The sequence below is a fragment of the Manihot esculenta genome, chromosome 13 (assembly GCF_001659605.2).
Source record: "Manihot esculenta cultivar AM560-2 chromosome 13, M.esculenta_v8, whole genome shotgun sequence".
Taxonomy (NCBI): domain Eukaryota; kingdom Viridiplantae; phylum Streptophyta; class Magnoliopsida; order Malpighiales; family Euphorbiaceae; genus Manihot; species Manihot esculenta.
In genome coordinates, this window is record NC_035173.2 from 12229227 (window position 1) to 12246059 (window position 16833).

Genomic DNA, 16833 nt, shown 5'->3' on the forward strand with positions numbered 1-16833 from the left:
TTGTAATGCTTGTGAGTATGGTAAGCATACAAGAACCACTTATCCCTCCAGTAACAATAGGAGTAAGATTTCTTTTGTGACTATCCATTCTGACGTTTGGAGACCTACTCAAACGGTCTCACTATCTGGTAATCATTGGTTTGTTACTTTTATTGATTGTTACACTCTTATAACTTGGGTTTATCTTATAAAGGGAAAGAGTGATGTGGTGTCTTGCTTTCAATCTTTTTATAAGATGATTTATATTCAATTTGATGCTAAGGTAAAAGTTTTGAGAACTGATAATGGTACAGAGTACATGGATAGCCCTTTTTCTGCTTATTTGGAGTCTAATGGGATATTACATTAAACTAGTTGTCCTTACACTAGTGCCCAAAATGGTATTGCTGAAAGAAAAAATAAGCAGCTGTTGGAAGTAGCCCGATCTCTCCTTTTCACTATGAACCTTCCAAAAACTTATTGGGGAGATACAGTCTTAGCTGTAACTTATCTCATTAATAGAATGCCCCTTAAAACTCTTGCCTTTAAAAACCTTTTGGAGATGCTATAAGGGAAAAATGCTTATATTGTTCCACCAAAGATATTTAGATGCATGTATTTTGTTCATACTAGAACAGTTGGAAGCTTGATCCAAGGGCTCTTAAACGTGTGTTTGTTGGGTACTCTCCCACATAGAAGGGTTACAAGTGTTACCACCCTCCATCTAGAAAATATTTTGTCAATATGGATGTTACATTTAGAGAGACTGAACCTTACTTCAGTACTGCTCCATCACCTCTTCAGGGGGAGAACAATAAGAGAGAAGAGATAATTTCTAGTCCTATAACTCTAGAGCGTTTTACTCTAGAGGACACTACTATACAATGGGAGACTATTGGTGATCAGAAAAAGATAATTGAGCATTTGGATAAACCAGATTTAAGGAGATACTAAAGAAGAGACACAACAGAAGCGAAAAAAACCATTGTGCTGCCTACTCAGTGTCATGAATCTTCCTCTTCTCCATCTAGTGAGTCACCCCTAAATTTTAAGCCTATTGATGATCTGAATAAACTACTTGCTAAAAAAAAAAGAAGTTAGGTGTTGCACAAAGCACTTTATTTCTAACTTTCTCTCTTATGATTTTTTATCTCCATCATACAGAGCATTTGCCTTGTCTATTTCCTTTATGTCTATCCCATAGAATTGAAAGAAAGCTATCAAAGATTCTAATTGAAAGAGAGCAATGATTAAGAAAATGAAAGCCTTAGCTAAAAATGAGACCTAGGAGTCGATATATCTTCCACTTACAAAAAAAAAACTAGTTGGTTGCAAATGGGTGTTCACTGTGAAACACAAAAATAGATGGATCAATTGAAAGATTCAAGACCAAACTAGTTGCTAAGGAATACACTCAAACCTATGGAGTGGATTACTAGGAGACATTTGCTCCTGTTGTCAAAATGAACTCAATCAGAGTGTTGCTATCTTGCACTGTTAATCTTAACTGGGACCTACAAAAATTTGATGTGAAAAATGCATTCCACCATAGAAACTTAAAGGAGGAAGTATATATGAAAATCCCTCCTCGATTTGCTGATAAAAAATACAAGGAAAGGTATGTAGACTAAATAAGGTTTTGTATGGGTTGAAGTAGTCACTCAGAGCTTGGTTTGCAAGTTAGGCATGTGTGATATCTATGCACCAATTTGAAGGGGAGTGTTGACCAACATAGAAGGTTATTAATTAGGAGGATTCAAATTTTTGAGATTCTAATTAGGCTTGATTATAGGAATTTTATTCTTATTGTAAATATTCCTAATTTATATTGATTCTTTGTATATAAATACTCAAACTTTGTAAAGATCAATTCAATTGGAATAGAATCAAAAATTTCTTCCAAAATTCTTCATATAATATTTTGCTTCTTGATTTTCCAAGACACTAGATTTTCTCCCATAAAGACACAATAACCTATAGTAGACCTTTTATTACTTTTAGATTTGACTGAATCAGCATCTGAAAAGCACTCAATTATAGTATGCCTATGCTTGCTATAGATTATACTGAATCTAAGGCTCCCTTTCGGGGAATATAAAAATTTATTCTAGAGTGACCAATGTTTAGCTGTAGGTATAGATTTAAATTGGCTTATAATACTTACCGCAAAAGCAATATCTGGCCTAGTCATCATTGTAAGGTAGTTCAGCTTTTCAACTAGCCTTATGTACCTCTTTGGTCATCATAGAGGTCTTCATCATTTTTTATGACACATACATTCGGAATTATTACTACGCTACAAGGTTTAACTCCCAACTTTCCAGTTTCTACAAGTAAATCAAGGACATATTTCATTTGAGATAAGAAAATTTTCTTTCTACTCAAGACTTCTTCTCCCAAAAAATACTCAAGTTGACCTAAGCCTTTAGTATGAAAATAGCATGCAAAAAGGATTTGAGAGAAGAAATCCCCAAATAATCATTCTCTGTAATGTTAATATCATTAACATACACAAAAAAAAAAAGATAACACCAGCATCTGAAGATCTGTAGAAGATTAAATGGTCACATTTGTTCTTTTTTAACCTAAACTTGAACAACTTCACTGAACTTGTTAAACCAAGTATGGGGGCTCTACTTCAAATCATATAAAGAATTCAAATGGCAGACTTTTCCATACTTCCCATGAGCAACAAATTCAGGTAGTTGCTTCATATACACTTCTTCTTGGAGGTTACCATGCAGAAATGCATTTCTGATATCTAACTGGTATAAAAGCCATTGCTAAGAAGCAGCTAAGAAAATAAACGAGCAAACCGAGATTATTTTGGCCACAGTAGAAAAAGTGTCAAAATAGTCAACTCCATAGATTTGTGCATATCTTTTAGCAACAAGACGGGCTTTAAGCCTCATCATAGAACCATTTGGGTTGACTTTGATGGCAAAAATCCATTTACAGCCCACGACCTTCTTGTCTTGAGGTAAATCAACTAGTTCATATGTATGATTATCATTTAGAGCCTTGATCTCCTCAAGCATTGCATCACACCACCCAGAATGAGACAGATCCTCTTTAATTGTCTTAGGTAAGAAAATTGAATCTAGAGAGTCAATTAAGGAGCTATAAGAGGAGGACATGTGATCATAAGAGAAAAAGTTAGTAATAAAAGATGTAGACTTACATTGTCGTTTGCCTTTACGAAGACTATGGGAATATCAAGGTCACTCGGTGGTAGAATTGATGACGAAGAAAATTCTGGTACAGAATATGTATCATCGATTACTTATCTTCTAGAGTAAATTTGAACTACTAGTGGTTTGGCAAAAGGCTGAGTACTAGAAGGAACAAATTCAGAAGGTTGCGCCAAAGAAGACACACTAATTGAGATCTCATTATCTAATGTGACACTATAGGTGAGCTATTTATCTTCCTCTCCTAAATGGTAGAGGTTTGTGCTGCAGAAAAAAAAAATTTCGGAAAAGCTACATCTGTTAAGACTAGATACTTGTGGAATTCTAGAGAATAACACTGGGACCCATTCTAAAGACGAGAATATCTCAATAAGATACATTTTAAAGCTTTAGGATTAAGTTTAGTCATATGGGGTTTAACATTGTGAACATAACAAGTATTGCTAGAAATTTGTGATTCCAAAGAAAATAATAGCTTATTAGAAAAGATAACACTATACAGAGCATCACTATTAAGTACCATGGACTACATGCAATTAATGAAAAAGCATGCGGTAGAAACAGCGTTAGACCAAAATTACTTAGGAACTTGTATTTAGAATAACAAAGCTCAAGCAATCTCAAGAAGATGTATATTCTTCCTTTCAGCTATCTCATTTTGAGCATATGTATTAACACATAACAATTAGTGAAAAATACTATGTTGAGTTATGTAAGTCTGAAATGATCTTGACATGTATACTTTGACATTATCACTCCCTATATATGCACAAAAACATCAAATTGATTCTTAATGTCAACACAAAATGCATAAAAATGAGAAAACACCTCAGAATGATTATGCATAAAGTAGATACAGGTTATTTGAGAAAAATTATCCACAAAAGTAACAAAATACCTTAATCTAGTCATAAATTCAATAGGACAAGGTCGCTAAATATTTAAATAAACTAGTTTAAAAGCAAATTCAGCTTGTTTATTGATTCTAGGACTGAGTGAGATATGATACTGAGCATATTCATTAGCAGAGATAGTGATAAAGTTTCCAGAAATGGAGTTGAATGTAGCAACATTAACAATTGAAATTTTTTTATTTTTATTCTGCAACTTCTTACAATATCTCTTTGTATAGCCAGATTTCTTATAATATCAGCAAACAAAATCATTTAATTTATTGGTTTTTGTCTGTTTCAAAAAAAATATTAGTTTCCGCAATATTTCCACCTCGATTATTGTTTCTTCATCCTCTTTTAGTAATCATAGACTTATTATCGATGATCATTTTTAAATTTCTAACTAATAAAAAACTTCAACCAATAAATAAAATTTCAAAACTAACACAACTCAATACCAAAAAGTAAAAATAAAGAGTTGTAAAAGTACTCCAAAATCAGATTTAAAAGAGACCCAATTCAACAATGTCAAAAATTCTACAAAATCCAAAACTTCAAAGCACTACCAAAAAACAGGTGCCAAAAAAACAAAACAACACACAAAGCTGGAATCGCAAGACAAAGGCAAAAAAAAAAAAAAAACAAATGCAACTTCTAGACGTCGTGAACAATAACGGTGAACACTTCTCATAAACTGTGCATATGAATAGTATCGATAAATAGTATGTGTAAATAGTATCAATAAACAATACTCAAATATAGAAACTAAAAAAACTGAAAGTTCTGATGTAATAGGCTAGATTTGTAGGAAATTGTTGATATGTCTATTCTATTTTGAACGGTAGTATTTATACACATATGTATGATGTTAAAATGAAATAAATCTTATATTTAATTTTATAATAGATTCCGTGAATCTTATTATAATTATGCAATCTAATTCCGTGAATCTTATTATAATTATGCAATCTAATAAAAGATAAGGTAATTATCTTAATCCTCTTATCTACTGTTGTATATTACAACAATTTTAAAAAAAAACTGCAATTACATTTGTTTAATATTTTTATAACGAATTTTTAATATATGATATCTTAAGGAATCGGGGAGAATAATAAATATTGTTTTCTGTTTCCATTGATATGTATATAAGAATTTATTATTATTTAAAAATTTTTAATTTAATTTGTAAGATTGATTTTTTATTTAAATTCAAATTCTTTTACATGAAGGAATATGATTCTATTGAAAATAATGATATATATTTGAGATAGATAATTTTTTTTTCTTTATTGTTTCCTAATAAAATGAATTATTTTAAAAATCAGACACTTAATTTTGTAAAATATAACATCTTTTCACGGGAATTTAATGAAAACTTGAAATTTAAAAAATGAAAAAAAAAAGAGATATATATAACATGAAACATCTAATTAGACCGAAAAGCTACAGATTTTTTTTTTTTTAAGAAAAACAAAATTTTCCTATAAAATTTTTTTCAATACGAATAAAAGTTCAAACTTTAATAAAAGTAAATCTCGTTTTTTAATTCAAAATATTATAAATTTGTTTATATAATTTTCTGTTTTATGTGAAATATCTTTTAAGAATTACAAATGAAAATCTATAATTTATATTATATATAAAAATATTAGTTTTACATTTATTTTCTTAATTCTTGCTATTGCTACAAAATTCCTTCATAAAAAATTTGAGTTATATGTCTCAGGATTCACATTATTCAAGTTTTACCTCATTTGGACTTCTATTGGTCGTATATTCCAACCTTTACTTTTATCCTGTCAGCATCAATAAATAAACTTTGAGAGATTTATAATTTAGTCCATGAGTATTGATATTATTAACAAGTCAGTTTTTATATTTTCAAAAACCTATTTAAACGTTCTTAACTTTTCTTTCCGTTAACAAAAATGTCCTTCTGTCATTTTTTCCATTAAAAATAGATAAAGTATGAGAGAGAAAAATTTTAAAATCCAATTCTGCCATCAAATAAAACTTCTTATTTAGTCCTTCAATATTGCTATTATTAACAAGTCAGTCCCTATATTTTCAGAAATCTATTAAAACGTTATTATCTTTTCTCATATCTATTAAAATATTCTTAGCGTTTCTTTCCGTCATGAAATAGTCCATATCTTTTCTCATATCTATTAAAACGTCCTTATCATTTCTTTCCGTCAACGAAATAATCCATCATCATCGTTTCTTTCCTCAACGAAATAGTCCCTCCCTACATTTTCAGAAATTTATTAAAAAGTCCTTATCTTTTTTCATATTTATTATGTTTCTTTTCATCAACGAAATAATCCATATCTTTTCTCACATCTATTAAAACGTCCTTATCAGTCAACAAAATAGTCCTTCCTCCTCCTAAAAAGGAGAAAAAGAAAAAAAAGAAGAAGATGATGATGATGATGATGGAGAAGAAGAAAAAGAAAAAAGAAGAAGAAGAAAAAGAAGAAAAAATGAAGAAGAATGAGAAGAAGAAGAAGAAGATGATGATGATGATGAAGAAAAAGAAGAAGAAAAAGAAAAATCACCTCCTCCTCCTTAAAGAAGAAGACTAAAAAGAAAAATCGAAGTAGAATCAAAGAAGAAGAAGAAGAAGAATAAGAGGAGGAAGAACTGATGAAGAAGAAGGAGGAGGAGGAGGAGGAGGAAGAGAAGAGGGGTAATTTGGTTTTTTCCTATATTTTTAATGGCAGAAATAGACGGAATGACTATTTTGTTGACGAATAGAAAAGATAAGGATGTTTTAATAGGTTTCTGAAAATGTAGGGACTAACTTGTTAATAATAGTAATATTCAGGGACTAAATTATAAATATCTCATAAACTTTTATTTTACAAACTCCAAATCTAAAAATTACCAAATTTTAAAGCAAAAATCCTCAACATATCAAAGACCATATATATAAAATTTCATAATCTTTCAAGTATTCTAACTTTTTTATATATATAAAACACAATAGTACTAGAAATCAGTGCTCCAACTTAGGCAGAAAGAGTTATAAAATTAATATCCAAATCCAACAATTAAAAGATTATCAAATTAATATTATAACTTTTAGATATAAATATTTTCAATATATCAAAATGTCAGCGGTGAAAAATTAACCAAACTCAATTGAATCAATAAGTTCTCCACACTCTTCCTCATTTCTTCTTCTTCTTCCCTTTCCTTCCTTTTTTTTCTTTTTCTTTTTCCCTTTCTTTTCTTTTCCTCTTATTTAAAATGATTAATTTAAAAAAAATTATTTTTTAATTTTTGTATTTATTAAAACTAATTAATATAAAAATTTAATTCTATTGAATTGTTGTAATAATTAATTTTGAATTAAAAATAAATCTTATCAAAATTTTATAAGAAACTATTTTACTTAAAACTATTTATATCAAAATTATCTAATTAACCCTTAATAACTCTTTTTTTTTCCTTTTCCTTTGCTATTTGTTTTTCTATTGATTTTACCTTTATATGGACTTCTATTTTTTAGAATTTAATTTAATATTGAGTATTAATATTTAATACATTTATGATTAATATTAAAAATATATTATATTATTTTGTTAATTTTTGAAAAAAAAAGTCTCTTAATTTATATTTTTATATTATACAACCATCGATTAAAGTAAGTTATGAGTTGCCACCACGAAACAGGGCTACATGGTAAAGATCTGATAAGTGATCAACGCGGTCTCATCCGAGAAAAAGAAGATCCGAACATCTGAAACACCTAGTTCATCATCAAGGCTCACACTTCCCTAGATAGGCGAGTCTCGGCATAAAGTTATTATTATCAAACACAATCTAGTATATTTCCATTACGCTTGTAATCGCGGGATCACCGACTTAATAGCTGGTGAGATCCCTTATCAAGCAGCCGGCTACATCATCACCAGATTATCAGGAAATGCTATATTTATTTTCATCTTTTTACAGTATAAAAAGAGAACGATCACTGAGGCAATAGTACGTAATTTTTACACAATTATACTTGAGTTCTTAGCAATTCCTTATACTCACTCTATTTTTCAGTTTACTGACTTAAGCGTCGGAGTAGCTGTCGTGGACAACTCACCACCTCAAGTTCTCTTCCTTGCAGGTTTAGCTAATCACAACACAGCTCTATTTTCGATCGCATCATATGGTTTCATTGTCAAGAATATCCATTAAATCTCTTCTACTCATTTGGATTAAAGATGGTCTCTTATTCCTTTTCTCAGAGACAGAAATCTCTCTCGTCTTTCTTACAAAATGGCTACAACTTTCTGAGCTGCTACTAAGGTTGCAACCAATAAGAGCGCCATCATTTCTTCCACTCCTGGCTCTGGATAAAATACACCCTCAATGGTCGATGAAGCAGATCTCAGCAATTTGAATAATGAGCAAATGATCCAATACATCTAGAAGTTGCAGGCTACTCTCGAGCAGTACAAGGCTTGAGGGAAGGCATCAATCACAGCTCCCAGAGGAAGGGAGGAAGGCCCCGTTGACACCTCGGGCACTCGTACAAAGGCAATTAAGAAACGGTCCAAAGGTAAGGCCGAGGTCGAAGAAGATGAATTAGACGATACTCTGAAAAGTGCAGACTGGAAGCTAGTACGGGCTGTTCAAATGTACCAGAAGGAACAAGAGGAGGACTTTAGCATGGAGGATCCCTCACCTCTTTTAGAAGAAATTTTGGCAAAAACTTTTTTAACCACGTTCAAGCTATCCAGCTTGGACAAATATGATGGAACAGCAGATTTCAAAAGTCATTTGGCGATCTTTAGGATAACCATACAGCTTCAGGACGTTAATGACTTTGTGTTGTGCAAAGTGTTTCCATCAGGTTTGGCTAAAAAATAGTACCAACATTTGAGACCAGATTTAATTCAAAATTTTACGCAGTTCGCTACATTATTTAAATCCATATTTATTACTTGTACACCTCCTAAAAAACTCTCCTTTGACTTTCGGAAGATCCGCCAAAGAGAGAGCGAGTATTTAAGGAGATTTATCTCACGGTTCAATACTGAAACAATACAGATGGAGGAGTTAAATCATGAGATAGCATGTGAAACACTAAAGAAAGGAACACGCAATGTCAAGTTCATGGATTCCTTAATAAAAAACCCAGCCGCAATATATCAACAGTTGATAGACAAAGCCCAAAAGTATATCAAGTCTAATGATGAAGTCCAAGCATTAAGGGAGGACAAGAGGGCGAACCAAAAGCAAAATTAAAAGCTGGAGAGGCAAGGACACGAAGGAGACCACAGGAGTTACCCTATTTCTTGAATGAGTGATGACCAAAGTAGTATAAGAATTATACTTCATTGTATGACTCACGGATGCGTATTCTAATGTAGATCAGGAAAAACGACAAGGAAAGTCAGGTGGTCGCCCAAGCTCAATCCTGAGAAAGTGGAAAGACGAGACAAGACCAAGAACTATCATTTCCACGAAGATCATGGTCATACGATGGAGGAGTATCGGTAACTGAAAGATGAGATCGAGAGGCTGATAAGGGATGACACTCTTCGAAAGTTCGCTAAGAAGGGAAGGGAAGAGAGGAGACCTGAACCTAAGGTAATAACTCCCAAAATCACCCCTGACAGGAAACCTAGGGGATTATTCATATAATTGCAGAAGGACCTAGTGATGATCAGAAAAAATAAGCAAACCATAAATGTAACAGTCGGTCTGATAGGCTCAATGAAAACTGAAAAGGACTATTTAGGATCTCGAAAGGATATTCACTCAGGGTCTTATAGGCCGACCAAATTAGATAACTGAGTAATGAAATATTTGTAACTTGAGGAAATTTTATTAATAATAATTAACGAGGTATTTTTTTCATATGTTGTGTTCTTCAGTGACAAGAAATAATAGGGTTGCCTACTCCGAAAAGGACAAGGAGCATTCATGACAAGTCACAAGGCGGGTTTCGCCATATCATAATTCGGGTGTCGGTCCCACTAATTAAGGCCACAAGGCAAGTTCCACCAAGCCAGGTCATAAAACGGGTTCTATCATACCACAATTTGGACATCGATCCCACTAATTAACTATAAGGCGGGTTCTGCCAAGCCAAGTCACAAGGTTGGTACCACCAGACCACAATTCAGGCATCAGTCCCACTAATCAAGGCCACAAGGTGAATTTTGCCAGGTCAGGTCACAAGGCAAATTTCGCAAGGCCACAATTTGAGCGTCAGTCCCACCAATCAAGGCCACAAGGTGGGTTCTGCCAGGCCAGATTATAAGGTTCCGCCAGACTACAATCTGGGCATAGTCCCACTAATCAAGGCCACAAGGCGGGTTCTGCTAGACCACAATCCGAACGTTGGTCCCACTAATCAAGACTACAAGGCGAGTTCTACCAGGCCATAATCCGGGCATTGATTCCACTAAAGAGGGTATTCATACTAGGCCACAAGGCGAGTTTCGCCAGGCTACAATCCGAGTGTTAGTCTCGCAAAACAAAGCATTTTATGCTAGGTTACCGAGTGAGCGACTGATAAACGAACCTATGGGTTCAAAGATTAAAGTTGATGGGGCGAGTCTTATGATCCAGTCTCAAGATTCGCGACCGGGTGTAAGTACCATATTGCAAAATATTTTTAAAGCATTTCATGTTCAAAAGGTGGGAGCCCACCGGGCCACATATCCAGGTATTGATCCTGTTTTGTAAAAATTCTCCAAATCATTTTATGACCGCTAGCCGGGTGTTAGGCCCTAGTAAGTGAACCAGTTTTGGCCCTTTTTTTGGGTAAAAAATGGTGACCATTAGGTTCTTGGGTTGGTTGGACAGTAACCCCTTTGCAAATCATTAAAGGATTATTTAAATTGTTAGTGGCGACGATTGGACGAGGGTACAAAACAAATACAGAACATACAAACACCTAGTAAAAATAATGACGAGATATACAAATATATATTTCGAAAGATCACAGGGGAAGAGGAAGGGCTTCAGTTTCCTCCTCCCAAGCTTCTATTACATCAATATTTCCTATGTCCATTACATTATCAGAAAAGACCCAATCAGCAAGGTTTTCCTCAGCTTGTCCCTCGCCCTCTTGCTTGACCTCATCCTCCAAGAAGTTGGCGTCTATCTAGGTAAAGCCTTATGAAGGAAACCGTTTCTCCGGCTACCCTTCTGGTCTGACCTTCAAAATCAATCTTGCATAATCCAACCCACTCCAAGAGTCTCGACATTGGAAACCATTAAAGAGGCTCACACCATGCCCAGCACAAAGCCCCTTCATAAGTTTAATATAGCCAGGCTGATTGCAGTCTTCAGTTAATACATAGAGCTGTACAGTATGCTTCTGGGTCACAATGGCACTTTCATGAAGATTTGCTTTCTGCTGCTCTTCGTAAACCATGATGCTACCGCATGGATCTGGTTATCCACAGAAGTGGGAATGGGGCCATCGAAGGAAAAATTGGAGGCTGGACCTTTATCGATAGAAGAAGAAGAAGAAAAGAAAAGAAAGCACCCCTATTCATTTCTATAAAAGGGAAAGTAAACAGGAAATACCCTGTAATAAGAGTATAAAAATGGAGAAGGGGAGTGGTTTTGAGTGCTAGCTCTCTGCCTTTCCTATGAATTTTAAAGACTCCCAAAAAGGGTTTCTATCAAGAGTAGGCACAGGTTCTCATAACACACCCTTTTATACTTAAACCTTAAGGTTTCAATATAATAGTATTTATTTATTTATTTAACTAATTAAATAAATAAATTACAATTATGGTCCAGAACTTTAATAAGCAAGTCATATAAATCTTATACAATTTTAATTAAGTCCCTACTTAATTAATTAGATCAAAATCGTAATTCTTTCAAATTATAATTTTATCCCAATATCAATTTATCCCTACTTGATTAAACTTCTTGTTTTATTTTGTCATGTAATTCTTTATGTGCATGATCTATTAGGTTCCAAATATATTGGTAATAAATATAATTAATTAATTAATTAATTTGAAGGTCAAGAATATTGTCCGGCAATATGTTAAGACTAACCAAATATTTGGAATGTTAAAAGGGGTTTCACCTAATCTTTCAGTGCATGGTTTATCAATATAATTAATATCCCTTCATCACAAATGTCCCGATTTAACATTTTATGCATAGAACGTATCTGCAATGTTAAATCATATTAGTTCTTATTTAGTAGCTATTAATCTATTAAATGAAATTTCAAATCTCATTTGCTAATTTTATTCCACATTGCGCAAGAATTTCATTATAAATGCTAGCAGAGAACAAATGGGACATTCCCTAATTTAACCTAGGGTGATGAATCCTATCTTAATCGCATAAATACCTTCGTACAGTTCCTAATATATCCAATTCATTCCCATTTGTTACTCATGAACCAAGCAACGTGTAAAATGAACCAAAACATAAAAATTTCTATATAAGATTATTTATTGATTTCAAGTTAAAGGATCACTTACACAACCATCACTTGAGTAATCCATAAACACAGGTTATTTTTCATATAGATTTCTTAGGCAGGTCATTTCAGTGCACTTATTTATAAAATAAGCACCAACATATTAATTTTAGAACATAATATGTACTAGTTTTAACAGTTTTAATTATTGTACAATCATGATAAGAATATCGACCATAAATATTTAGAGACATTATTTAAATGCAATTAGAATCTCACACTTATAACTACATTATAATTTTTTTTTTGAACAGTAATATAGTTTCATAGATTTTATCTTTACTCGAAATTCAATTAATTTAACACTAAAGATAAATAATAGTCTTTATTTTTTTTTTTTTTTGAAAGTGAATAATAGTCTTTATTTAAAACTGAAAATTACATGAAATAAAATGTTTAGCTACAACCAAATGATTGATTGTAGTGCACATTACTAACACCCTCAGCTTCATACTCTTCAATCTATGCAACTTTTATTCTCCATAATCTCTACTCTTACTCCACCATTGGGAGAAATCAAGAGAGGAGGGGGGAGCTTTTGCTATGGCTGAAATACAAAATATATGGTTAAGGAGAGGAAATAAAGAGATTACAGAAATTAAGAGAGAAATGGAAAGAGGCAGATGGGAGGAAGAAGGGGCACTCTTTTCTCATTTCATAAGAGCACTAAGGTTAATTTTAGGAAAATTTATTATTTATGGAAAAATCTATTAATTGGTTGCACTATTTTAAAAAATATATTAAAACGTATCTGATATTTTCAAAAGTCTACAAATTAATCTTCTATTTCTATTGATTTTAACTGTTAAGTATTATAAAAAAAAATCTAAAATTCCACATATGAAAGGACTAATTAGTAGATTTTTTAAAAACCTAAAAGTCAACTAATAAGTTTTTAAAATCACACTAAGTAGTATAATACTTAATAGCTAAAATTAACGAAATAGCTAACTAATAAACTTTTTAAAAAGTTAGGAATGATTTAATGTAATTTTTAAAATTGAAGAACTTACTAATGAATTTTTACATATCATAGGAACTAAATAGTCATTTTTTCTTAATTTTAAAATTTTAAAATTTTAAAATATTCTCTTTATTTGACTAAGAGATACTCCTATTCACTAACAGAATTATTAATAAAAAAAATTAACTAGTTATATTTTGAGAAAAAGAACTAAAAATTATAAGAATTTACTAGTTAATTTCATTAAAATTCAAGAATTCTATAATAATTTTTTCTTAAATTAAATAATCCTATCTAAACTAACTATATAAAAAATTTCTAAATTTTAAAACTGCAGTTATTATTAAAACTGAAGTTATTATTTTATTTAATTTAGATTTTAAAAAATACAGTTATTATTTTTTTTCAATTAGAAATAGCGATTATTGTTGGGCCTAATTTAACCCAACTTCACAGCTGCTTTTCTTTAACTCAACAAAATATGAAAGTGGATCAGGTAATCTCTTTTCGTTTTCTTCGAATTTGTAATTTTGTGGATATTCGAATGGGAACATGAAAATAATAAAAATAATTATTAAAATAGCATATTATAAAAGAATAACATTTCATTATAAAAGAATAATATTTTCATCGTGAAGATATTGAATCCAAATATAAATAGAATTCTATTATATTTAAATAATTAAATTTTAATTTGACTTATATTAATTGCACATTATCTAAACTAATTATATAAAAAAAATTTAAAAACTCTAGTTATTATTTTTTTAATTAAAAATATCAATGATCATTGGCCAGGCCTACCCATCAAAAACAGGTAAAAGATGAAAGAAGGAAACGAAAGGAGATGAGACAGAGAGAGCATCTAAACACTAAATTCAGTCAGCGAGTGCAATTTCAATAAACGTATGAATTCCATGGTTCCATATGTACTGCCAAATAGACAGCAGAAACCCAAGGGAAAACGGAATCTGATTTTTGCAAAACATTCTTCTACAACAGTTTTAGTTTTGTAATTATTGTTCAGGTTTTTTTCTTATTTTTTAACTTTTGCTTTAGATTTATTTTTAAATTTCGTATGAATGTGATAGCAAAAATTTTTTAATTTAAATATATCAAAAATAGTTGGTGATCCCAGTGTTTAAATAATAAAAGATGTCATAGATGATAAAAGTCTTTCAGAGGTACAAAAACTCTAAATGCTACTCGTCAGAAACATCATCCCCATATACACCACCATTACTAATATCAAGGTCAACTACGTATTTATTTTTAAGTTTAGACAATCTACCAGAAGATTTCAATGGTTTCAAGGGCTTCCTCACCTTCTCAGCCTGCAACTCTAACCCCTTTTCTGAAGGTTTCCGTTTCCTCTTAATTCGGGTACCTCCTGTGTCCTCTGTCACAGTATTCAACACCACATGTTAGTTAGATAAGGACTCCTTTAGACACACAAAATTGCAAAATCAGAACAATCAACAGCTCGTTCTAACATCGACTATCCTCGGGCATCGCCCAAGTCAACAAGTATTAGAGTGAATGAATATTTAAGTGTCGAGACTTTTAAGAAAATTCACTAGTCCATCAAAACTCTTTAGTCCTTTTGTCAAAGAAAAGGTTACCCTACTTTTGCAAACTTTGATCAAGGAGACTAAATAGTATGAATATTCAAAATTACATGAGTAAATAATGTCTATAATTAAAATTATATGACATTCAAGGACTAAAAGTGTTAGATTTTACAAAATATAAGAACGTTTTGATTGAGAAATTTTGAAATATTAACGAACTAGTGAATTTTTAAAAATCCCAGGACCTAATAGTCATTCTTCCTAAGTATTTTATAAAAACTGTTTCCTTGATAGTAATTATATACATAAGAGTTGCAACAGCTATACAATTACAAAATCTAAAATTTAAAGATGCTTACAAATCTAAAATTTAGAGACAACAAAGAATAAATGGACTAGCACCTGATCAGAATTTGGTTTTAACAAGTAGCAATAGAATTAGTTAAAATGTGTGAAAAGGGAAAACTAAACTTACTTCTCTCTCTCTCTCTCTCTCTCTCTCTCTCTCAATTTTTTATTAAACAGATTTTCTTTGTTATCTTGGTATTTTTCATCCTTTATTACTACTATGGCAAGTGGACACAGTTAAGTTCCAATAGTTCTGGATCCCTACAGATGGGCTTTATTTCAATCACGGACTCTGAAATTAAAAAATAAAAATAAAAAAAATTAACAGTTATTTAAAGTTGACAGCACCTCAACATATATTTTATACCTACTAGTTACAATAATACCAAAGCCTATTTCTAATTGTAGAGCCATACTAGTAAATTTTTACATGTCAAAAATTTGACTGGTACTTAAATCAAAATCTAGAAAATTGTGACTCCATCAAAACAAAACTAAGGTTGAATGATTTTGCAGATAAAAATTGAAGTCTAGTAGTAATCATTTTGAAATTAGTACTAAGCTCAATGACAAAAGGCAAAATGACTGCAGCTTCAGGTGTAACATATGAATGTCACAAAAGTTAAATTACCTTCAAGTGGACTTGATGCATGATTCACTGCTGCTCCATTTTGTCCAGCTCCTTCAGAAAGAGGTGATCCAGAATGATTACTGTCCAACTTGGAAGAGCTTCCAACACACTTGTCCTGTTGCTCAGGAACATCAGGACAGGGAATGGCTGGCAAGAAGCATAGTTCTTCCTGTGATATATCAGAATCACTGAAAGCATCTTTCTCCACAGTAACAATGTCAACTTCTTCATCGTCATTAACATCTGATTCCTTCACCTGCAAGAATACAAATATTTCAGAATCACAGAAATGAACTTAATAACATCTGATTCCTTCACCTGCAAGAATACAATATTTCAAAATCAGACAGATGAACTTAACACCTGTCAAACAATGTACTTCTTTCACCTTTTCAGTTTCAGGCATCAGATCAAATTCATCTTTCTCGCTCCATATACTCTTCATTTTCCTCTAGCTCTTTGAAGTCTGGTGCAAATGCACTCCAGTTCTCAGTATAATCCTTAGCCCAAATATACACCAAACCAGTCAAGGAAACAGAGACTACAATGGGATGAACAGGATGCCATGCTAAATCATTAATGCTTCTTTTGGACCTTCAAGGATTTTTACAAGATGTCCAGCCCTATCCCATATGTAGATTTTGTGCTCTCCTTTGCTTGCAGAACCACCAATTACCCACTCACCATCACCACTGAAACATGGTGCCTTCCAGTGCATCTTGGTGATAGAATCCTGAAACTCTCGGAATAGTGCTAAGCACTTTGATCCAATAGCTTTCTTCTTTT

At 32.0% G+C, this 16833-nt stretch overlaps 1 protein-coding gene and 1 pseudogene across 1 annotated transcript; both read right to left on the reverse strand.

The window, feature by feature from the left end:
* Positions 1 to 11018: 11018 nt before the first annotated feature.
* Positions 11019 to 11456, reverse strand: LOC122721490. Its single transcript, XM_043949330.1, has 2 exons — positions 11238 to 11456; positions 11019 to 11183 (listed from the first exon to the last, which is right to left on the reverse strand). The coding sequence occupies exons 1-2, from the start codon at positions 11454 to 11456 to the stop codon at positions 11019 to 11021; spliced, it is 384 nt and encodes a 127-aa protein (XP_043805265.1).
* A 3181-nt stretch (positions 11457 to 14637) lies between these two features.
* Positions 14638 to 16833, reverse strand: part of LOC122721491 — an 8233-nt pseudogene continuing 6037 nt past the window's right edge.

Bases quoted from the DNA above. Each gene is read 5' to 3' on its own strand.
- LOC122721490 (XM_043949330.1), bottom strand. From the start codon at position 11,456: ATGGTTTACGAAGAGCAGCAGAAAGCAAATCTTCATGAAAGTGCCATT. The intron at 11,184-11,237 runs GTCAGACCAGAA...GGCTTTACCTAG, and splicing joins ATGCAAGATTGATTTTGAAG to ATAGACGCCAACTTCTTGGA.